The sequence below is a fragment of the Microtus pennsylvanicus genome, chromosome 2 (assembly GCF_037038515.1).
Source record: "Microtus pennsylvanicus isolate mMicPen1 chromosome 2, mMicPen1.hap1, whole genome shotgun sequence".
Taxonomy (NCBI): Eukaryota; Metazoa; Chordata; class Mammalia; order Rodentia; family Cricetidae; genus Microtus; species Microtus pennsylvanicus.
Genome location: NC_134580.1, coordinates 63385376 through 63410394, shown reverse-complemented (window position 1 = coordinate 63410394; position 25019 = coordinate 63385376). Strand labels below are relative to the sequence as shown.

At 44.9% G+C, this 25019-nt stretch overlaps 1 protein-coding gene across 2 annotated transcripts; it reads right to left on the bottom strand.

The window, feature by feature from the left end:
- Positions 1 to 1164: 1164 nt before the first annotated feature.
- On the bottom strand, positions 1165 to 12905 carry Pabpc1 (poly(A) binding protein cytoplasmic 1). Of its 2 annotated transcripts, XM_075961188.1 has the most exons (16): positions 12572 to 12905; positions 12229 to 12458; positions 9780 to 9973; positions 9526 to 9641; positions 7435 to 7574; positions 5639 to 5733; positions 5304 to 5441; positions 5024 to 5119; positions 4488 to 4760; positions 4244 to 4334; positions 3670 to 3780; positions 3432 to 3586; positions 2879 to 2963; positions 2442 to 2572; positions 2048 to 2140; positions 1165 to 1601 (listed from the first exon to the last, which is right to left on the bottom strand). In XM_075961188.1, exons 2-15 carry the CDS (start codon positions 12419 to 12421, stop codon positions 2048 to 2050), a joined length of 1911 nt encoding a protein of 636 aa, XP_075817303.1. In that variant the 5' UTR covers positions 12422 to 12458; positions 12572 to 12905; the 3' UTR covers positions 1165 to 1601. The 2 variants fall into 2 exon arrangements, with proteins under 2 accessions (XP_075817303.1, XP_075817302.1); XM_075961187.1 differs by lacking the exon at positions 12572 to 12905 and having other exon boundaries at positions 12229 to 12555.
- Positions 12906 to 25019: the final 12114 nt, after the last annotated feature.

The window sequence follows — 25019 nt, the reverse complement described above, 5'->3', positions numbered from 1 at the left end:
ATTTTGGAAGACATTCTGAAATCGTGTCTCCTTTCTTTGGAAATCAATATGAAAACATTAATTGTCCCGCAATAATCAATGTTTCATTGTCCCAGGAGTTCCAGACCTCCTCTCCATGCAATTAATCAAGTTGCAGTCTACTAGCAGTCACTTCATACACCTTTTTCAACAGAACCTACTACTTCAAACATCAAAACCTGAAACTTTCTGTACTAGAATTCTCTGCCATCCCTAAGCATCCCCCAAAAACAAGTTAGGTGACATTCGCTAATCAACCCCAAGAAAATAGAAATACAAGGGATCCCAGCACTCCGAAAGCAGAGGGAGGCTGATCTGAGGCCAGCCCAGTCTAGTTTCACAACAGAGAAACCCTGTACAAACAAGACAAAAGACCCAAACTCCCCCCCTTCAAACTTATTGTCAACCAAATGTAGTCTAGGCCAGACAAAACCAAGTCAAGAGCATTCTGGGCACAGAAGTCACACAATAAGTATTACAGGTTCACACTCTGAAGCAGTCATGAAATGAGATTTGCAGTTTGTCAAATTTGGCTGTCTATGGCAATACAGGCCTATAATCCCAGCACTTGGCTAAACTGCCATGTCTAAAGTTTCTTAGACAGGAGAGCCTAATTTTTTTGAAAGTCTCAAAAAAACCAAAAAGCACCCATTGGTAGATGAAGTTCCAAACAGGTGTCTTTCAAAATGCTGTACACCAAGCCCTGTAAGCCACAGCTCCTATTTTGCAGGTGGTCTGGGTGACAAGGTACCATAGTACCCTAAAATTAGGCCACATTCTGTAAATGCACCAAGTATTTCAAAGAGATAGGTGTACTGTAGTGATAGGCATAGTGTCTCAAATACCTATTTTCTCCAATACAGAGTGCTACCTGTCACCAAGGACCTAAGATAATTATTTTGTAGTACAAAATCCTAGTAGTGACAGATTTGTGTAAATGTTAAGAACCAATGAGCTATATATGCAACAGCTCAATAAATAAGGGGAACCAACTAATACACATAGTATACACACACACACCCTGAGAATAGCCTGTATTTTATAGACTTGGTAACTGCTTCCAGCCCTCTACTTCTAAAAGGCAGTAAGCACTCGCTACACACGTCAACTGACAAGAGAACCAAAGGAAATGAAAGCACAACCATCCACTGTTTAAGGAATTTTTATTAAAGCAAGAATTTTATAATCCAAATTACGTTTCCTTGCTTAGTTATCAGTTCTGCTACTTAAAACAGAACTGACATCCCAAGCTATTCCACGGTAAAGAATTACAAAATTAAAGAAAGGAATGCTTTAAATTTTTGTACTTTGCTGAAAATTCTTTTCCCAGGGTCTATAAAACATTAATTTGTTTTTATATTTTACTATTTTTTTGTATTTTTTGTTGTTTTAAATCAAGTAATCTAGGACTAGCACTGTTTGCTAGACCTGGCATTTGCTCGGTACATAAGGTTCAAAGTTTCCTTTCCTTTTTTTATTTATTTTATATTTTGCAATGTTTTTTCATAATATTTAAATTTTTCGATGTTTAGATATTTTTTCTTCGGTGAAGCACGAGTTTCTTTTCGTGGTCCCTGATCAATCTGTAAATGTCAAAAAATAAAATAAGACCAATAGCAACACATAATTAAAGCCCTTGACTGAATCCAGAAAGTCAGTAAGCTGCCTGTCTTTTATTGGCACAGCCATACCTGCTCCTTAACACCCGTATCTACATCAGGCACAACATGGCTCGAGCCCAGGGTTCTAGTCATTTTTAGAAAAAGTGTCTGCCAAACTGTAATCTTAGCACCCTGGTGGTGGGACAGAGAAGCCACCATCCAAATAAATAAATACAAGTATTAATTATAAAAGCCAACTTCTGTTATAGGGCCATTTCATACAAACTATTTCGCAAAACAGTATTGACTTAAAGTACCAGTCAGTTATCAGTCGGAGGAGACCCCGACTCTGTTATGCATCTTCCCCTCTGAAAACCTAGTATTTATTTGTAAAAGTTCATCTCTGCTATAGAGGAAGGAGCACTCACTCAAACAGTTGGAACACCAGTGGCACTGTTCACTGCCTTCTGGGCAGCCTCTTTTGCTTGGTGGGCTTGTAGTACAGCTACAGCTTCATCAACCTAGAAAAGGGAAAACATAACTGGCTCAAGAAAAAAAAAAGTAATTGATAAATCCCCACCCAAACAGACTTTCTTAGAAGAGTGGCATGAGCTCTAAGCAGCAGTGGTTACCACTGCAAGAGACCCAAGAAAGCTCTACAATCTACCAGCAGTGTGAGCTTTGAAAAAACAGGCACTACAGTTATCGAGGGTATATATGCATCACCATTTGCAAAGCTCCTTAAACTCGATATACGCCATGTAAATGTTTCGTAAAATAAATAAAACCAAACAAAAGTCAGTGGGACAAATGACAAAGCACCTTTGAGCGGAGAGACTCTGGAGACTCAAGCATGTGAAGTAATTCTGAGTTATCAATCTCCAAAAGCATGCCAGTGATTTTACCAGCAAGAGTAGGGTGCATGGCTTGAATAAGAGGAAACAGCCGTTCACCTAGGAACAAAATATTCTATCAGAAAGTAGCAAGGGCCATTATCAACCTGGTGTTTAGAACCTTACTAATGCACACCCGTCTGCACACAATCTGTCACAAGCCAATCACTTCTGGTGGAACCGGCTTCTCAAATGTCAGCATCAGTTTCCTTGCTGCAAAGCTGGAGTGGGGGATCAGTGTGAGCCTACCCACCAGCTCCCAGTCTCAATTCCTTCACACTGCCCTACATCATTGCTTTTAGCTGCAACATTGCTGACCCCTGTCTTCTGCAGACTCTGAAAGGCCAAGACAACAAAGTTACTTACCCAACATTTGCTTTTGCTCTTGAGGGGGGGCAGATGCCAACATGGAAGCAGTTAGAGGTTCTTGACCTTGCACATGAACAGCAGGCTGGACATAAAACAGGAAACCTCTTAAGTCCCAAAGTAATGAAACAAAACCCAGCCACCCATCAACGTACAATCACAGGGATCCGACTACTTAAATCCAGAGGGAAACACTGGCTAAGTACTAAGTATAGACAATCACATGACATATCTGTACCTGAGATAGTTACATTTTAAATAAAGTCTTCTTTGGAATCATACAATCAAGTTTTGGCTCCATGACTAAGAAAAAGGTGACGTCTAAACCATTTAACTAAACTTTCCTTCACATCTTCCTTATATCCATGTCAAACAAAAACAGTATATTAATTCAGGGAGACTACTGGCTGCATTCTAGTCCTAAAACCTCTTCACATATAACCAACTAGTAAGATGATCCACAGAGAGCTTAAGCTCTCATAGATCACACAACTGATCACCTTTGAGTTTAGCTAAGTACCACGACCCTCACAAACAAATGATAAAACCGCACCTGTTGCATGGTAACTTGTGGCTGTGCATTAAGATGTTGCTGGGGATTGCGGACTCCCGCAGCGTATTTATACTGGGGAACGGTGCGGACAGCAGGAGTGGCTGCAGCAGCAGCAGCTGCAGGACGTGGACCCATGGTCTGTGTTGAAGTGTTAGCTAAAGAAAAAGAAATATCTTAGAGTACTGTACCATTTCAAATTGGAAATCAATTTTTTCTTTTTTTAAACAGAAAGACTCACCAACACGCTGTGTTGACATAACTCGTGGAACCTGTGAGGAAGCTGGTCTCATAGTACTAAACGGTGGTCTAGGAGCAGCTGGGCGGATAGCACCGGGCATGTTCTGGAATGCTGCATTTAAAGATAACACACATGGCTGACAACCTTACTAGGTCAAAATTAGTGCTTCTCTAGGGCTGAGGTTTGTATAAAAAGCTACACGAAACCCTGGTATATATTGGGTTTCGAACTTATTAAATCGCACAATGCCAAGAGATATGCAATAGTATCAAAAAGAAACACCAAGGACTCCTGCAGTCCAGACTGACATGAGAAGACCAATGTCACAACCCTAAAGCCCCATAGTCACCTGAGCTTTGAAGACAGTCACCAAGGCAAACGAAGATTTGGAACAAATCCCCAATCTTATCTAGGAAAATCCAAACCTACACACTGAAGGATCACCTAAGCATAAATTATAAACTTTGCCTCATATACATTATATTAAAACCACAGCCTAGCAGACGGTAGGTTGTGTTGTATCTCTGAGTTAAACCCCATGTTCCAATCCCTGTCGTAACTAAAAGAGGCTTACGATGAGGTCTGGCACCCTGAGCAGTCCAGCGAGGACTTGGTCTTAGTTGAGCAATTTGGCTAGGAGGATAGTATGCAGCACGGTTCTGAGTCTGTGGGAAGAAAGCAAGCACATCAGCTCTGGCGGGGTGAACCCTCCACAATACTCTCCATCGCTTTCCATTTCCCCAGTCCTAGAAACTTAGTGCTTTATTATCAAAGCACATACAACACAGCATGAGGTTCTTTCTTTCCTCCTCACTCACCTGTGGGATAGCTGCCATGAAGTAACCTGAAGGAGGTGCTGGCTGGTAGGGGTTCATCACGGGGTTGGGCACAGCTCTCACGCTCGCCATTCTCTGCATATACTGGTTAGTGAGGTGAGCCTGGCGCTCTTCTTTGCGCTGAGCTAAAGCTACATACAGTGGCTTCGTGGCCACAATTCTGCCATTCATTTCCGTAACTGCTTTAGTGGCTTCTTCAGGGGAAGAGAAACATACAAAACCAAACCCTTTGCTGCGACCACCCTCCATCATAACCTATAAAGAAAAATAATAAAGAAAAATGAAAGGTTAGTACAATGGTAGAATAAACCAGTGAAGTCACTGAACCAAGTAATCCTGTTAGTTCCAGAACCAACTTGCATCAACCGAGTTCTTCCTTCCAATCAATACTCAGGGCACACATGCATTACTGCAGGCAAATACAGCTGGAAGAGGGAGCTATACAACAGCAACTTTCCAAAGTATTCGGGGCCTCCCCTCTTATCTTTTATAAATAATATCGCACACGCTCCTCTTACCTTTGCACTGGTGATGGTACCAAACGGAGAGAACTCTTTCCGGAGACGCTCATCATCAATACCATCATCAAGGTTTTTCACATAAAGGTTAACACCCTGAAAAGACAGACAGACAAACTGAAGAGAGGAAGGAAGCCCTCTGTGATACCCAAGAACTCCTATTACATTAGCCCGTGTTCCTTCTCTTCCCTCTCAAACTCTGTTACATGGCAATAACTAAAATGAATGCAAATAGGTCCCTCATCCCTATCTTAGTTTGCTCATTCAAGTAAAAACGGACCTGGTATCTGGTGATCCTATCTTGCTTCATCTGTTCAAATTTGCGCTTAAGTTCCGTCTGCCGCTCCACTTTTTTCTGAGCTCGACCAACATAAATCTGTTTTCCATTGAGCTCCTTTCCGTTCATCTCATCCACAGCCTTACAGAAACCAAACAAAAACCTTAGTTACTTGTGAAGGTACAGGCACCCCCATGCCCAAATCTCCAGGTTTGAGTGCAGTATACACTCCAAATTCTCTAACACATACCATACAAATATTTGATTACAACATGAAAGCTTTTGTTAATGTTGGCATAAACTTATCTACACAAGCAAAAAGAACTTTTTAAACTTACTTTCTGTGCGTCTTCATGTCTTTCAAAGCTCACAAATCCAAACCCTTTGGATTTCCCACTTTCATCCGTCATCACTTTCACACTTAAGGCAGGCCCTAAAAGAATTCGCAGAGTCAAAACTAGTCCACAGTTAATTAAGTATATATTTCACCTTTTTTATTTGAGAGGGTTTCCTTCCCTGCATCTGCCCACCTCTGCCAGGATTAAAGGCACGTGCACCCCGCCCCCACCACCAATTTCAGAGTAACTCCAGACCGCTCAAGCTCCAAGACTTTTTTTTGCTGTTCTCTTCACAGATCTTTTGTATAAATATTTTATACATGCCTGGAAGTTCTTACACTGAGATGTCTTACAAACTCAAAGTTTTTCTTAGTTCAGTAAGTAGAGAAGCCCTTTAGGTAACTAATTTGATTGATTTTTCTTGCTCAGAACTAAGAATAAACTTGAAAAGCCTTCTTGGGTCATCTGTCTTTGAATAGCAGAGGGAATACCAGCTCTGCAGAAAGAGACAACTGAATTACCCCAGGTTATTTCTAAGGACAAGCTTCCCCAAAGTGGAAGAGACCACCGCGGGTTAAAGCACCTACCCTGTAAGAACGGGAAGTGGTGTTCTCAATGAGAACAGCCCTCACAGGCACACACCATACCAGTTAACTCTCTTAACTGCTTTGTGGTTGTTACCATCTCTGCTGCTGCTCCAGATCCTGCCCACCATGATGGTCACGGACTCACCCACCCATTTATTAACTTTTGTCTCAACACAGCAATAGAAATCTAACTAGACAGTGGTCAACTCAGGATGTGGGAAAGGTGGTATAATTAAAAACAACCAGCTCAAACCCAGCACTTGGGAGGCAGAGGATGGTAGACCTAAGTTCAACCCGATCTACATAGTGACCCTCAAGAAAAAAAAGACAAAAGGGTTTTTAGTTTAAAGCATCCAGATGCAACATAGGTAAGATATGTAATGAGAAACTCCTAGAAAACTTGAATAACGTCCACAACTTGACTGTTATTTTATCTCCTCATCCCACATCTTTGTAGAAAATAAGAATTGTCTTTGCTCAAAAAGAAGATTCAGCCAGATGTGGTGCATGCTTTATGTCTTTAGCCCCAGATCTTAGAGGAAGGTGGGACTTTTGTAAACTGCTCACCAACAACTAGGGCAACACAAAGAGACTCTGTCCTTAAAAAAAGAATCAAGGCAGCAAGCTCAGGCTGGCCTTACAATGGTATAGAGTAACTGAACCACAAAAACAACTTAAGTCTATTCTGAAACTTAACAAAAAGACAGCAGCAAATTGCCTACAAATGGATTCTCACTACCCACCTTTTACTCCAATCCTAAAAGTGAGGCTGGTTTTTGCACTTCCTTGAACTTAATTTATTTTGAAATTTGAGGCAGGATTTCCTATAACCCAGCAGACAGTACAATTTCTAAATAGGCGCACCTAGCTAAATTTACTTTGAAAAGATCTTCCAAGGAGTTATGATGGAAGAACCTGGATCTTTGAAAACATTTTTTGAAGCTGCTCAAATGTTACTGACACTAACATAACCTAAAAGGAACAAGCTTCTTCCACTCTGTAACTAGAGTACACTTTACTCAGGACAGTCTCACCCATGCTGCCCTACAACTCTTAAGAACTGTGTTTAAAGTATCCCAAAATGAAGCAAAACCTTTAAAAAGATCTACTCAGCAGATTAAACTCTAAGCTTCGCAGCATTCTCCAGTCAACCATCAGCCACTAAAGGTCAGGCAATCTCAGTATAAAGATGTAACTTGGACACATTACCAAACTTGCCAAAGAGATCCTTAAGGCGCTCGTCATCCATGTCCTCCCCAAAGTTCTTGATGTAAACGTTGGTGAACTCCTTTGCTCTCGCTCCAAGTTCTGCTTCTCGTTCCTTCCGTGACTTAAATCGTCCAACAAACCTGAGAAGATGTCAGCACTTTAACACCAGGCTGTTTCATAAAGCTCAGATCAAGGCCAATAGGTTATAAAATGTCCTCACTGAAAACAGGGTCTTCCACAACAGTATCTGTGCACTATAAAATGAAGTTTCCTTCCAGTGCACAATGACATCCAGTTAACCCAGGTTAAAGAGGGTACTCCTGTGAGAACTGCTCAGTGCTGACCAAGAGATCTACATAAATGTTTTCGTTACTGTTTCAGAGAGGTTCTGTAATTGTGCCATCTCCTTAACGAACTTCCAATTGTCTCTACTAATACAACAGTCTGGCCTAACTGTATAATTAACCAAAAACATAGTAAATACCATACCAGCTTCTATAATAACCCCACACAAATCAAAAATGACTTCAAGGAAAATACGATTTGCTCTTATCCTCAAAAGCATGGGTCTTTTCCATGTAGTTTGAAGAACCTCAGTGGGAGAATTATTCATTGTAGATACAATTTCCTGCTCTCCCAAGTGATGCTTCAAATATTTCTTAGGAACAAATTATTTAAAAAAAAAAATTAAAAACAAAAAACAAACGGCTCCCCAGAATGGTGCCTCAATATGCACTTAAACCAGCAACAAATCAGTCTTCACTTGGGTCCTGCAATGGAGATATTCCTTTAATTTTTATTCTAGCACTGCTATCAAGTTTTCCACTGTGATAACAATTGAGTCACTCCAGGGGTCACAAGTGTCTTGGATTTCACAATCTGTAGGCTTTACTGATTAACACCTCTATCTTAAAGTCTAATCTGCATAATCTCATTTGTTGTGCTGATGCTTTAGATGCTGGGTGGCAGAGAACACCTGGGCTTCAGGTTTCCACACTGGGATCAGTGTTCTGGCCAAGCAGTGGTGGGTGACACCTTCGACCTCAGTACTTGGGAGCCAGAGTGGGAAGAGTGAGTCCAGGACAACCAGGGATACAGAAAACCTGTTCTAGGGACTGCTTCTCTTCTGCTTTTGAAACAGGGTTTCTCTAACTTCACGTTGTTCTTTAACCCTTTAGTTTCTCAGGAGCAGGGATTATGGGTTTATGCTACAAGACCAGGCTCATCTAGTCCCAGTACCCACATGAGAGTGACATCAAGTCAAGCTGCAGGCCACTCATCAAGAACTCCCCTCTCAGATCACTTCCTACAAGGCTTTACAGAATAGTCAAATTCTCGCAGATCACGAAGTCTACTGGCAGCAATCAGCCTCTCATATTAGTTTTCAGTGTTATTCCTTAAAAGTTTGTTAACTCTTTAATTTTACTTCAGGGAAGATTAATCACAAAACCTAACGCCAAGATCGAGCGGACTTCAGAGCACTGGTATGTACAGTTGAATAGTTTACTGTCTTAGGGCACCTACCATTTAAATGACTTTGGCTAGTTTCCCCAAATATGAAACTGGCCAATGAATTAGTTCCTTAGTAAGGTTAGGTCAGGTTGCATGGTAAGATTCCCAGTTCAACAATGCACTGATTTGATCAAGTTTTATAGCTCTATTTACCTAGTTCAATTTAGGTCTGAATGTTGAGTGACATTTCTGAACATGGTTTAGTGCTTTTGCTACATCATGTACTTTGGTAGTCGATACATTCTCATGGAGCCTACCACCGGGCTGGCCTTAAACTCGTGGATCCTTGTGCTCCTATTTCCATCTCTCAAGTGACGAAATTACAGGCATGGCTATGTCTTCTCTCTTTGTATCCTTCTTTTTTTTTATGTGTGTGACACACATCTGTGTAGCTTAGGCTGTCCTGCAGGTTCTACAAAGTTACAGTTACATCTGCCTCTATCTTCCAAATGCTGGGATTGAAGGTGTGTTACTTCAGCTCCAGCTAGTTTTAACTTAAGGGTAAAAACCTATTACTTTTCAAACCAATGGTGGGGCCATTTAAAAACAGACTTAATAGTACACTAAAGCTATACTTACACTTTACGGTCATTTAGAAGCATTCCATTCATTTTCTCAATAGCTCTTTCAGCTGCTTCCTGTGTTTCAAAATGCACAAACCCATAGCCTTTGGAGCCATTTTCATCACAGACCACCTGGGGAAAGAAGATACGCTCACTTTTATTACTTGCTATTGCTTTTCTACGGTGCAGAGATGATAGCCACCTAACCTGGCTATCTTGGAACACAGATGCTCACAAAAAGTAGCTCAGCATTGTCACATCTTTGCTTACCTTACATGAAAGGATGTTACCAAATGCAGAAAACGTATCATACAATGCTTTATTGTCAATGGATTTGTCCAAATTTTTAATGAATATGTTGCCTACTCCACTTTTGCGAAGTGATGGATCACGCTGAGACCACATGATGCGTACTGGCTTGCCCTTTATAACATCAAAATTCATGGTGTCCAAAGCACGCTCCGCTGCGAGAAAGACATTTTCCAAGTAAATATCACTAACCTTTGATTAGTCACTGTATTTATGGACAGTTATGCTTCACATCCAAAAACTCAATCTATTGGTGGTATAGTGGTGAGCATAGCTGCCTTCCAAAAACTCAATCTATCCTACAATTAATTTTGAGGTCCATAAAGACTAAATTATGTATACTTGTGCAGAATTTCTAAAGTGAACCTTTTTTTTTTTTAAGCTAGGGCCTCTCCATGTAGCCCTGACTAGCCCAGATCTCAAGAGATCCATCAACACTGCTTCTGTCATGGGATCAAGTGTATTAACACTACATCTGTCTTAAATGGAAAATACTACCTTAAGCAAAAAGACCAGTCCTTAAAGAGGCACAGTTCACTTGAATCCATGAAGCAAATTCCAAATTTCTCACTAATAACTGTAAAGTTAGGACAAGTTTTTGTTCATTTTTTTTAGATAAAGTCTCACTGTGTAGGCCTGGCTTTTGATGTAGCCCAGGCTGGCCATATAAACTCTAAAGTCAAACCCAGGTGCTGGGATTAAGTCAAGGGACAACCACGCCCATTTGCTGTAAATGGAAGTTTCAGTTCCTAGAAAATAATGATAATCAGTAATGCTCACTATCAATTGGCCACACCTCCTCAGCTTCCCTGGTCCTGCTGACTTTGCTTGAGCTTGACAGGTTTTTTTAATGAGTCACCTCTCCCTACTAAGCATAGCACTGCTCACTAACAGAAAGAAGCCCTGTTGATTACTACAATACTTAAGAAAATACTGTAAAAGAGAGAAAAGCTGGTTTAAAAGACCCAACTATCTGTAAAGATGGAACAGACACAAAATGAACGGAGGAACTGGAGGCAAGACTCTTAGCAGCTGCAATATCGGCCCACTGGCACACCCATACACAGTAAACTATAACCACGGCAACTCCAAGTTTAACTTTTCAAACCCCAGCACATCTAAAAACTGGAGAGTCTGTATTTAAAAAAAAAATCACTAAGTTTTAGGTCTTCCAAATTACGTAGTCAAGTTCTTGGTTACTACCTTCCCTCATGTCACATCCTGTGACGAATCCTGCCCAGGGCTGAGCTGTAAGGGACACTCAGAACCCCGTACAGAGCCAAAGGGCAGGACAATCTGCAGTGCAGGGGGACAACTTCTGGCCCCCAGTCATTCAACACGCTGCCTATCCAAAATCTCAGTACCAGCTTTAACCAAATGAAAAATGGGTCGTCAGTCACTAACTAATGGACTAACTAACCGAATGAACTTAAGCTGACTTTTCCTAAGATTTAACATAACTGCTTGCTCATAGGCCATAAACCTTATCTGATTGTTAGATTTGTTTCAGTGAACATTCAAATTTCACAAAAAATATCAAGTCAATCAAGATTCATGGATATCCTGGACTACTTAAAAAAACAAAACGAAACTATTGTCACTTGGATGGCACTAATTCAGCATTAAGTCCATGTTCTAACATTTATGATCCAAACTAATAAGACTACATTTTTTAAAAAATTCATAACCACGGGTGTTGTTAGTAAAATATTTCGAAATGTATACAGTAACTGACCTAACTAATTTGGTTGAAATGAGCTAAGGTGTCCTAGAGAGCTGCCTACATCCCCCTCCTCCACTTCGCGGTTATAGACAGAAACCTACTTCATCTAGGGAAAACCCCAGGCAAGTGCACATGGCATAAGGTGCCTTTCCCGGTCCACCAGTCAGGGATGCGCTATTGGGAATGGACTCGGGACCCTAAGGATGCGCCCCCCACCAGGCACCACCCTAATAACTTTCTTCTGAAGCCTTGGGCTCCCCCCAGCGATTGGGCCACCGGCAGGAACAGGCCTTGGGCCTGGTGAGGTTACAGGGTTCAACACGTGGTATCCTCCCCAACCCCGAGTCGCACTTCCTCCCCAGCCAGTGCCGGGCCACGGCAGGGCGATGGCCGGCCGGGCGCCCCCACCCAGCGCGCCAGGAGGGGTCTCGGAGCCCCCGGACCTCGCGGCTCGTGGCGGGCGCGCGGCGGAGGCGATCTCAACCCACCCTCCTCCCGGCGAGGCGCGTCATCGCCCTAAAGTTTGCGAGCGACCGAGGACGAGAAAATGGTCGCGGAGGAGGAAGTGCCGGCCCGCGAGGGGCTGCTCGCCGCGCCGTGCCCTCCCGCCCCCTCGCCCGGCCCGCTAGGCCCGCCGCCCCCGGCCGCATGGCCGCCCGCTTGCCCGCCCTCCGGCCTGCCGCTCACCGTCCGCCGGTTGTTGAAAGTTCACGTACGCGTAGCCCAAGGAGCGGCGGGTGATCATGTCCCTGCAGACCCGGATGGAGAGGATGGGCCCGGCCGGGCTGAACTTCTCGTAGAGCATCGCCTCCGTCACGTCGGGGTGCAGGTCCCCCACGTACAGGGAGGCCATGGGGTAGCTGGGGGCGCTGGGGTTCATCTCGGCACCGGCTGCCCGCGGGGCCACAGGCCGCGACCTTTCCCGTGAGAGGAGGAGAGCGAGTGGCGGGGCCGGGAGGGGGACGGAGCCGGGGGGAGGGGAGCGGGGGCGAGCGCAGAGGGACAAAATTCAACCGGAATCGACGCGTACTCAACGGCCGTGGAACCGGGGGAGCGAGGCTGGCGGTGCTGGGTCCGGGCGGCAGGAAGGCCTCGGTCTCTGGGTTCCTTCTTGGAGCTGCGGGGCCGCGGGCGGGCGGGCGGGTCGGTCTCGGCTGCTTCACCGGGTTATTTTATAAAAAGAGGAAGAAAAAAAAATAAAAGTCTCCGGCGGGGGGAGGAGACGCGGATTTTTTGTAAAATTTTTTTTTGGGTTTTTTTCAAAGGATTTTTTAGATTTTTTTTGGATTTTTTTAATAATAAATGTGTGTTCCGAAGCCGGAGCACACACTCCGCACTCTCAGCACTAACCGCCGGGGAGAAGGGGAAGCACCGCCTCCTGCACCCTCTACTTATACCCCCCGCCGTACTCGCCCCGCCCACGCGCGTCTGACGCCGGGGCCCTACGCGAGCGACGGCGCCGGAGGAGGCGGAGGAAAGAGCGGAGGGAGAGGCGGTGGCGGCGGCGGCGGCGGCGGCGGCTGGCTGCCGGCGTGGGGGTGGGGGCCGGGGCGGGGACGGCACTGCTGCGCACGCGCCACGGCCGGCGGAGGGCGGGGCGGCCTCCTGCCCCGCCCCCTCGCACACGCCACGCCCAGGCTCTCGCGGGCCCCGCCCCCGCCGGGAGGAGCGTTAACCCGTCCGCGCAGCGGGTGGGCGGCACGCGGGGCTTCCGGGTTCCTCGGCGCCCAACCGCCCCCCACGTGCGCGATCGAGTCATCGCGGGTTCTCCTTCGCTCGATACCCCCACCCACGTCCCCGGGCGGCGGCGCCGGACACGGGCGGACGGGTGTGAGCCTCTCTGCAGGGCCGGGTGTCCGAGCTGTGCGCCGGAGGGAGGCAGGGGAGCTGCCCCGGTCTCCTACCCGGACCGCACTACGAGTCCCAGAGGGCAGCGCCGCCACGCGCGTGGGCCGCGGAAGCGGTGCCTGTCGGGAGCTGGAGTTCTCAACGGCCGCGGGCTCGCTGACCTCAACCGGACCCCAACCGTCCCGGGCGTGACCTGGCACGGGTCCGGGGCGCTCGACGCGGCGGAGGGGAGGGAGGGAGGGAGGGAGGGAGGGAGGGAGGGGCGCGGCTGTTGGGAGTCTGGCGGCTGGAGATGGTCTGTTGGCATCACTACGTTTCTTTGCAGTGGAAAACAGGACTCGATAAAAATGGATACTCCCCCGGAAAGTATGCGTTCTTCGCAATTACTCGCTGCCTGTCACTCTCAACCAAACAAACTTGACAGATTGAGGAGTAGTCAAAATCCTTAGTAGCCTGCTTAACCCGGCCATCGTAGCCACGCCTTTAACGCAGCACCCCGGAGGCAAGGGCAGGCACATCTGAGTTCAGGGCCAGCCTAGTCTACACAGCAAGATCCAGGCCAGCCAGGGTTGTGATACACACAAATCCACATTGGTTAAGATAATAGTTTTGAAAACCGTGTTGTTGTGTGCTTTACAAATGAGTCCAATTTAGGGCTGTTCTATAGGAAGACACATCTATTACTATGGACTATAAGTATTCAATTTACTAGGACCCTAGTTAAAATAGTCAATCAGAAAACCACTGTTAATGCCGGGTGTGTTGGCGCACGCCTTTAATCCCAGCACTCAGAAGGCAGAATCAGGTGAATCTCAGAGTTTAAGGCCAAACTGATCTACACAGCTAATTCCAGGACAGCCAGGGCTACACACAGAAACCCTGTCTCAAAAACCAACCCACCAAAAAGAACCTATTCTAAAATATTTCAAAATAAAACAGTGATAATTCCAAAGTAGTTTAAAAGAAAATGACGTCATTTTAACTCCTGAGTAAGAGCAATATAAAACAAAAACCAGAAGGGGCATTCCGGATGGCTGTCAGGATAGCTCAGTGGGTAAAGGTGCTTGCTGTCACACCTGGTGGCCTGAGTTGTGTACTTCAGGCCCGTGTGGAAGGCAAGAACCAGCCCCTGCAAGTCCTTTTCTGCACACACTCCATTGTAACAACCCATGAAAGGAACTTGGAAAGATGGCGACAAGAGTTAAAATCACATATAATCACTACCTTTGCCTCTGTCTCTAACATATTGCATCAGCCGGGGTTCTCTAGAGTCACAGAACTCTCTATATAATATATATAGGAATTTATTAAAATGACTGCAGCCCAACAATGCGAGCTTGGGTGACAAGGGCAAGCAGGCAAAGAACACTCTTCTCCCTTTGCCTTTATAGAGTATTCCAAAGAAAGACGGGGCCCAGATTAAAGGTGTGAACTATCAAAAGTTGTCTGTGTTGTAAATTTTTTTTTTGTTTGGTTTTTTGAGACAGGGTTTCTCTGTGTAGCCCTGGCTGTCCTGGAACTCACTGTGTAGACCAGGCTGGCCTCGAACTCAGAGATCCACCTGCCTCTGCCTCCTGAGTGCTGGGATTAAAGGCGTGAGCCACCACCATCCAGCATAAATCCACTTTGTACAAACTTCCAAATGGTAAGTGCAGTTAGGAACTCAGCCCCTTGGACTGAGCAGCTGCTCGACTTTGGATTTCCCATTCACAGCCACCATTGTTAGATGCAGCTACTCCCGAATCACCACGCATCACCACACAGAGACTTTTTATTAATTATGAAAGCTCAGCCAATAACTTAGGCTTGTTATTAACTAGCCCTTATAACTTTAATTAACCCATTTTTATTAATTTTCTTCCTGCCTCATCTCCATAGCGCCCATACTACTCGCTCTGTGTCTCAAGGCATCTTCCTTCTCCTTCCCAGCATCCTTTCTGCCTTCAAAATCCTGCCTAGCTATTGGCTGTTCAGCTTTTTATTAAGTCAATCTGAGTGACACATCTTTAAAGTGTACAAAAAGATTATTCCGCAACAATTGGACTGTAGCCTGTAAACCATACCAATAAATTCACATACACATACACACATAGAAAGAAAGAGAGAGAGAGATTGATTCATTCCATAAGTCCTGTGGCTCTAGAGAACCCTGACTAATACGTATTTTGGCACCAGAGTGGTTCTGGTGAAACAGGAATATTGGATGACTCTTTTAAGTATCTGGAATAGGCATTTTGATTCACCAGCATCTTCAACTACTAAAGCCTCTCCAGCTCTCCAGTCCCTCTCTCCTGGGAGCTCAGAAAGTACTGGAAGCCCATAGTGTAAACTATATTTCACATTTATAGAGATAAACGTCTTTGATTATCTTGGTTCATCAGTAGTAAATGGCAATGGACTCGGTGATGTTGTATTTGAAACCTTTGAGGGTTTGGGGGAAAATGATGCTGCCGGTCGGTTGCTCTTAATATCTCTGGATAAATTGATAAAGGATAGGAACGAGCTCCATGATAAAATTAACCAAATTCAGAATACAGTGAAGGACAGCAATGACCTCAGTGATAAAACTGACAGCTCCAGGTGTGAAAAAACAGTCTGTTTCTAAGTGTGCCCTGGAAGAGAGTCTTCCCTCCAGCAGCCACAGAGTTCGAGTTTCAGAAAATCAGACCAAAGCCCTCATTGTAAGGTTGGCTGAATTACAATGAAAATTCAAATGAAAATTCAAGCCTCAGGCTCAGAGAATGTCAGTAGTTAAAGCAAGGGCTTTAATTGATAAAGAATGGGCTCCTATAACTTGGGATGGGGATGTGTGGGAGGACCCTACTGAAGCTGGGAACTTTGAACCCTCAGATTCGCAAGGGTTGATCTCGCTTGAGGAAGCAATACCCTCAGCCCCACCCCTTGGAACACTGCCCTTTTCAACTTTCATTGAGGAAGCTAATCCTCTGGTGCCTGCTAAATCAGGAGTAACTTTCTCTGAAGGAAAGGCCAGTGTCCCTCCAGGTACCAATAGTTGGCCCTAGACTTATAACCAGACTCAAGGCAAAGCAAACTCCTAGAGGGGAGGTAGAAAGTGTGGTCCACAAAGAAGTGGAGCTTAATGGTCTTGCTAATTTGTCCAAACAGAAATCTGGGGAATACGTGTAGGAATGGTTAGGGTGTGGGATAATGGTAGAAGGATGATGAACGAGACCAGGCTGAGTTGATTGACATGGAACCCCTGAGTAGAGATTCTAGGTTTAATATGGAAGCTCACACAGATAAACATGTGAAAACAGGGCGGTGGTGGTGCACGCCTTTAATCCCAGCACCCGGAGGCAGAGGCGGGCGGATCTCTGTGAGTTCGAAGCCAGCCTGGTCTACAGAGTGAGTTCCAGGACAGTCAGGGCTGTTACACAGACAAACCCTATCACAAACCCCTCCCCCCAAAAGTGAAACGTTTGAGTGGTTGGTTGAAGCATTTATCAAAAGCAGGCCTACTAAAAAAGAGCTGGAGATGTCTGATAACCCTTGGCTTAGTATTGAAGGGATGGATGTTTAAGGCTCGGGGAAATTGCAACACTAGGGTGAGCATGCTGTACAAAGCCTAATCCTCTGCAAGGGGAAGGCCCAGAAGACACAACCTTTACAGATCCTACAAGACATGAAATGGTGAGGGGGCACCAACACATTGCATCGCCGTCCTTTTCCTTGTGCCAGACCTTACGTTTGGAGATGCTGATACTCAATTGGCTGAACTGAATGCAAGCAGTTTAATTGGGCCCCAAGGCAGCAGGGGCCAGGCGGCAGTATGGAACCACCAGAAGCTGGGTGATCATAGCTATCATACTACAGGCAACATAACAAAACGGTGTTCATAATGGTCATCACAGATTAGGCAAATTTCAGAGTGGCCTGATTTGTATGAACTTTTGGTACTGGCTAATCAATTATGGTGTTTCCAGGCATGAAATAGATTTTCAAAGCCTACTGCTATCAGTTTTATCTGTATAAGCAGAAAAATTCTCAGACAAATGAAAGAAAGGCCGCATTGGATTATGGCAAGGTCAGCGAACCAATTTGCAGACCCAGAAATCCTTTAACGAAGGGTAGGTTCCCCTGATGAAGGACCCTGAATGAGGGGGTGGCCAGGTTCCCCTGACAAAGGACCCTGATTAGACACCTAAAAGTTTTACTGTTAAGCTTTCTCCAGTTCTCCTCAAGAGAAGACTTTTTACCAAGGTAATTGTACACTGGGGAAGGGGAACAATCAGACTTTCTGGGGTCTGTTGGATACTTTGCCATAATCCAAGATCATATGAATCATATGCCAAGATCATACTGAATTGATCTTGATTCAGGGAGATCCCGAGAAATACTGTGGTCCTCCAGTTAAAGGAGGGGCTTATGGAGGCCAGGTAATAATGGAACTTTGGCTGATGTCTGCTCTCAGTAGGCCCAGTAGTTCCCCTGATATTTTGTTTGTATTTTAATAAAGCTTGTTTGAAGGTCAGAAAAGCAAAACAACCAGTCACTGGCTCTTACCTTTACTACCTCAGTCCAAAATGGTGATCCTGCCTCCAGGAATCTCAGAATGAGACTGTGTCTGAGATCTGTCTCCTCCCGTTTTATATTCCTCTTCAAGGCTGGGATTAAAGGTGCGCACAGCTGAGATTAAAGGCATACACTGGCTGGTTTCTATGACAAACTTGAAGCACAATTATTATAAACTCAGAGACAGAAATTGGGGTTCAATCTGAAGATCTGAAAAACACAACAGCCAGCCACTGGCTTTTACTTTGAGCTTAGTCCAAAATGGTGATTCTGCCTCCAGGAATCTCAGAATGAGGCTGAGACTGAGAACTGTCTCCTCCCGTTTTATTTTCCTCTCTACTTCTAGGATTAAGGGTGTGCACCACTACCACCTGGTTTCTATGGCAAGCTAGTGTGGCTACTGGGATTAAAGGTGTGTGTTATTGCTGCCTGGTCTGTAAGGCTGGCCAGTGTGGCTGTTTTACTTTTCTGATCCTCAGGCCAGTTTTATTTATGAATGACTGAATGAAATATCTCTACACAGATGTATAACTGCTATAGATATGGAGTGGGCAGAATTCTCACGTTGGCTCCCTGACCTGTGGAGTGAGGGCTATTATGGTTGCAAAGCCTAAATGGAAGCCTATCGAGTTGCCTCTGCCAAAGGAAATAGTGAATCAAAAGAAGCATCACATCCGTGGAGGAACTGCAGAAATTCAAGGCACCATCATTGACTTGAAAGATGCAGGGAGGTGGTTCCTACTGCATCTCCCTTTGACTCTCCCATATGTCCAGTGCAGAAGAAAGATGGATCGTGGAGGATGACAGTTCACTATAGAAAACTCAGTCAGGTAGTGAGTCCAATTGCAGCTGTTGTTAGCCCTTAGCCAAAGAAACTTCGAAGCCTATTCCCTCAGTGACACACTTCCTCCAGCAAGGCCACACCCCTAATGGTGCCACTCCTTGTGAGCTTATGGGGGCCAGTTACATTCAAACTACAACATTCTACGCCCTGGCTCCCATATTGTAACAATATCATATGCAAAATGCATTTAGTCCAACTTCAAAAGTCCCCATACTCTATCACAAGCTCAACAATGCTAAGTTTGACTGTCCTGAAGCTGGATCTGTAGGCCAGGCTCCAAAGTTCAAAGTCTCTTCTGAGCTTCATGCAGTCTCTTAACTGTAATCCCCTACAAAAAGCAAAATTAAAAAAAAAACAGATTACATACTTCAAAAATATAACTGCACAGAGTATACTTTACCATTCCAAAATTCAGGAAGGGAACATGGTGAGGAGACACAGAACTAAAACAAGACTGAAAACCAGCTGGGCAATCTCCAAATTTTGCATCTCTGTGTCTGATGTCAAAATGCTCTTCAGGGTTCCAACTCCTTTCAGCTTTGTTGACAACACACTTCTGTCTCTTGGGCTGGTTCCACTCCCTGTTAGCAGCTCTCCTCTGCAGGTATCCCACGGCTCTGGCATCTCCAACATCATGGAGTCTCCAAAGCAATCCAGGCCTTAATGTCACAGATTCAGGCAGTGACCTCCCAAGGCCTCCATTCAGGGACACCCCAACACATGCTTGACCTCAGTGGCTTTCCTTAGTTGTGAAAGCAAATCCCATAGCCCCTTTCCTCTATCCTTAATTCCAGAACCGTGTGGCTGAAGCTGCCGAATTCTGCTGATTACTGGAGTTTGAGCATGGCCCCTTTGTTCAGTTACATCTTCACCAACTTTATGTTTTCTTTCTTTTTTTTTGTTTTTTTTTTTGTTTTTTTTTTGAGACAGGGTTTCTCTGTGGTTTTTTTTTTTTTGTTTTGTTTTGTTTTTTTGTTTTTGTTTTTTCGAGACAGGGTTTCTCTGTGGCTTTGGAGCCTGTCCTGGAACTCATTCTGTAGACCAGGCTGGTCTCGAACTCACAGAGATCCACCTGCCTCTGCCTCCCGAGTGCTGGGATTAGCTCTGTGGTTTTTTGGAGCCTGTCCTGGAACTAGCTCTTGTAGATCAGGCTGGTCTTGAACTCACAGAGATCCGCCTGCCTCTGCCTCCCGAGTGCTGGGATTAAAGGCGTGCGCCACCACCGCCCGGCCCAACTTTATGTTTTCAATTGTTCCCTTTGTTGCCTAAGCTTGGCTGTCCTGAAACTGATCTGTAGACCAGGCTGGCCTCAAACTCAGAGATCTGCCAGCCTCTGCCTCCGGAGTGCTGGGATTAAAGGTGTGCACCACTACAGCCACCTCTAAGTTTTTCTTTAATTCCTTATCACAAGTTGAAAACTTAGCTGGTGGGGCACTCCCTTTTTTCCATTTCTTAATCTGTTTGTCACCTTGAACACAGAAGTTAGCTCCATTCCCCTTTCTGCTGCTCCTTTTTGCCTCAGATTGTACATTTTATATTTTTCCTTGTTCAGTCTGCTCCTTTTGATTATAAATCTTTATAAACTTGAACACTAGTAACCACAAGACTGAGTCTATGCTAGGCTGTTCTGAGATTCCCCTCAGTTAATTTCCAATGGAATTCATTCAAATCTCTTTAGCCTCAGACAGACACTTCAGACAAGGGCAAAAAATGACCACATTCTTCACCAAAATGTCACAAGAATGCTCTCTAGATCACATATTAACATTCTTCCCCTCTGAAGCCTCTTGAGCCAGCCCCATGGCTCATCAGATCCCACTCAGCAGCACTGTCTCCCGTGTTCCTGCTGGGATGGCCTATTAAGCGGCACTTAAAGCATTCAACTGCTTTTCTAATCCACAGTTCCAAGGTTCCTTCAAGAAAAAGCATGGTCAGGGCTATCACAACAATAACCCAACCCCTGGTACCAACTCCTGTCTTAGTTAGGGTTTACTATTTCTGTGAAGAGAAACCATGACCACAGCAATTTTTATAAAGGAAAACCTTTAATTGGATAGCTTATAGTTTCAAAGGTTCAGTCCACTGTGGTCATGGTGGGGAAACACTGGCATGCAGGCAGACATGGTGCTGAAGAGGAGCTGAGAGTAGAGGAGGAGCTACGACTTGATTCTGCAGGCAGCAGGAAGTGGTCTGAGACACTGGGTGTAGCTTGATCAAAGGAGACCTCAAAGCCTGCCCCAACAAGGCGCACCTACTCCAACAAGGCCACATCTTTTCATAATGCCACTCCCTATCGGCTTACAGGGGCCAAATACATTCAAACTATGGGAAATGGGAAGGATTGGAACCTCATTCAAGACTATTATTTTGAGCTATTATTTGCTGCTATTGTCAGCAAATGTGGATAATCCCAGTGTTTGGTAGGCTGGGGCCTTGGGTCCGTCTGTCAGTTATTTCTCACCTCTGACCACACATTCATCACAGATCAGTATCTTTCTGAACAAAGCAAAACCCTCTGACCTTTGACCACATATTCACCTTCCATACACTTTCTGTCATAGCTGATCTTAGATGTTTCAACTGACTATTTAGTGTGTGTATGTGTGTGCATGTGTGCGCATGTGTGTGCATGTGGAGACCGGAGGGCAGCTTGTCTGAGTCAGTTTTCTCCTTCCACCACGTGGGTCCTGAGAAGCTTAATGGCAAGCACCTTCCCAGCCGAGCCTCTTCCGGGGGCCCTGAGCTTTTCATTTCTCTCTACGTTCTTGGCAAATCTCCCCTCGATTCCTCAACCCACTGCAGTCTTGTTTCCTGCATTTCCGCTCAAACCACCCCGGCGTTAATGATCCCACTGTGGTTTGACAAATCCAGCTGTCCTTCTCGGGTCCATTTGGCTCAACATCTGCAGCAGCCTTCTGCACACATCCAGCTGTTAGAAACTGCAGGGCACAGCTCTCTCTCCAGTAGTCCTTCCTGGCCACCAGTTTGGGCCGGGAACCCTTTCTTGGAGCTTTATTCCTTTTTCTTTCTTTCTTTTTTCCAGATAGGGTTTCTCTGTAGCCCTGGCTGTCCTGGAATTCACTCTGTAGATCAAGCTGGCTTGGAACTCACAGAGATCCATCTGCCTTTGCCTCCTATGTGCTGCGATTAAAAACGTGTGCCACCACCACCTGTCTCTTTATTCTGACCACCCCCTAGATACTACATGTCCTGCTTTATATTAAATTATTTTGTTCACTAGCTGTCTCCTGAAATAAAACTCTAATGTGCCACAAAAGGGAGTATACGCCATGTTTATCTGTACCACTCCATCCTAACACAAAGCCAGGCAAATTCAAAGTCATGGATTTGGTGTTTTGTTTTGTTTACCTAACCTCAAGGAGGCCAGCCAGGTTTTTAATTATTCATGCAAATAGGTTACTAGGAAAATCTCAAGCTGTTATTATAGGACTGTGCACACCGGAGCCCCTGGCCTGCTCACACACCTTAGGACTGTGTGCACACCAGAGCCCCTGGCCTGCTCACACACCCTAGGACTGTGTGCACACCAGAGCCCCTGGCCTGCTTGCCCATCCAACTTCTGCTATGCATGAGCTGAAATGCTGTCTGAGCTCTTGGTTCTGGTTCTAGGCATGAAGTTAATAAACAGATTTTTAATATGCAGCCAGGCAAGTAGAGGCAAGTATGGACTATGCATGAAAATTGTTTCTGGACCTTGACAACAGAAGACACTGTGCAATGGTGACCCTACTATGCTCTGACTCCCTTCGGGGCAGTCAGACAACCTCCCTGTCTGCAGGAGGACTCCTCTGATGGGGGAAACTAGGGTTACAGATAGTAGGCAGTAGACAGAATATCTGCCAATTCCCTCTGCCTTTCAAATGTACTTCTTCTAATCTCTCTCTTTCTCAAAAATGCTGCCGGTTTTATCTGGCTTGCCTGTGTTATTAGATTTTAAACCGCAAGCTGTAGGATGGAGTAATATCTTTATGTGTGCAATATCTCAGTGTCATTCAATTAACCTGTTTTATTTAATGAATAAATCTTAAGGCTTTCCAGAGAACTCATTCCATTCACTAGAACTAGACGAGAAACATGGAAACAAGTTTCAGACTTTCCCAGGATATAATCAGAATACATGCACTCTAATTTTTTGTTAGTGTTCGTTTTCAAGACAGGGTTTCCTCTGTGTAGCTCTGGCTGTCCTGGAACTAGTCTTGTAGACCAGGCTGGTCTCAAACTCACAGAGATCTGCCTGCCTCTGCCTCCCGGAGTGCTGGGGTTAAAGGTGTGCACCCCCACCACTCGGCTGTGCACACTAATTTATAGTGTGTGTCATGAAACTCAGACAGAAGTTGACTGGACTTTTCAGATGTTTAGGTAATATTGAGTAACATATTAGGAATGGACAATAAGCTAATATAGCAGTCCTCTCCCTACTCAAGGGATGTTCTTTCTGTTGATCCTTGAAATAAAAATAATACTATATTAAATAGAAAAATGCTACATGTTTCAGAAACGTGGCTATTTATTTTGTTGCTATTTGGGGTTGGTAAGGAACAGAGAGTACTCTCAATGTATAAACCATCATGCCCATGATCAGGATTTCCTATGTCTCTCATTCAGATTTTATTTCCTTCCATATGCAATACATATGGTGCAAAATAGAATGCAGAAAGAAAGATATATATATATAATATGATACATATATAATAATGTATATACATTATATGTTCACACACATACGTACACACATGGAAGGTATGTCATATGTCAGATGATATAATCTAACATTAGTTCTTAGAAAGTGACTGTCAGACAAGAAGATGCTGATCCAGAAACAGCAGAGACCCACTATGTGTAGGGTCTTCCACACACTCAGAAACAGTGTTGCCGGCAGGAGTGACTATGGGTTGCCGTAGAGGACAAGAAGGAGCTCTCAGGAATCTCAGGCACAGCTCTGGAGGTTAAATCTGTGTTCCGCTACACTGTTAACGTGACTGAGTTACTGCCATCCCCTGAGCAGAGTTAGTGTGTGACTACATGATATGTAATGCAGCCATGTATTGAGTGCCTCTCATTTCTTAAAACATAACACATCAGCTGATTTCCCAGGTTCCAAAGTCAAATTTGTGTAGGAAACACTAGACAGAGGCACTTATACAACACAAGCAACAGCTGTTAGGCCCCTAAAGGAGCCTGCAGGTTGGAGTTGTGTACCGCTTGGCCAGTCTTTGCAGTTCTGCCGGGGTCCACAGAAGAGGTACCATGGCTGGCTTGAGACAGGGGTCAATAGCAGCTGCATAACAAAACCATTCCCTATTCTGTGCAGACAGAGGTGGATGTGAGAATACTCCAGGGTGATGGACCCCCTGTTTCTACGGAAGAAGTGCCTGGGGGGTAAGGCGCTAAGAACAACAAAACTCCATTTCAGTCATTGAATAAATTTTATTAATGTTAATATTTACTGAGCACAGCCGTGCACTGAAGTCGGGTGACTTTATTACCTCTTTACAGCTCTTTATCAGACAGGAAATGAGGAAAGTACCAGTAAATAACCCGAGGCTTAGCAACTAGAAGTCTCTAGTGGGGTGCAGGACTGAGCGGAGGCAAGAAAGGGCTGGAAGGAGAAATAGATTCCAGAGTGACCTGGGAATCTCCCGTGGTGGATACCAGTGCCCCAAACTGGGTGGTTAGGGTGGGCAGCAACCAATACAAGGAAAGGCAATCAAGGCTTGGGAAAGGAAGGCCAGACTGCAGCCCAAACGAGAGGGCACTCGGGGCCTAAGCGTTTGTCCTGGTGGGTTTTTTCCATAAGGCTATTCTGATAGCAATGTCAAAGTACTGGATTTGAGAAATGAGAGACCAATTAAAACATTCCTGGAAAGGCATTACCTCACTCTTCCTGGAAGCGAAGGCAAGATCTTCCTAGCTGGGGAGAAGGGGGACTCCAGGCTGATTCAGGGAGACAGCTTCTTTTCCTGTTGTGTGCAGCTCTTTATTAAGGAGATATTGACTCAGCAGCACTATGGAGGCAGAGGCAGGCAAATCTCTGCGAGTTCGAGGCCAGCCTGGTCTACATAACGAGTTCCAGCAGCCTGGGCTACCAAGTAAGACCTGTCTCTAAACAGCCAAAGCGAGACAAAGGGATATCGAATGGTGTAATCCTCTCTGTCTTTACACATCAGGCATTGAGCTGTTAGGGCACTGCCTATGAAACAACGAAACCTACGGCCGTTTGTCTCCTCAGAGC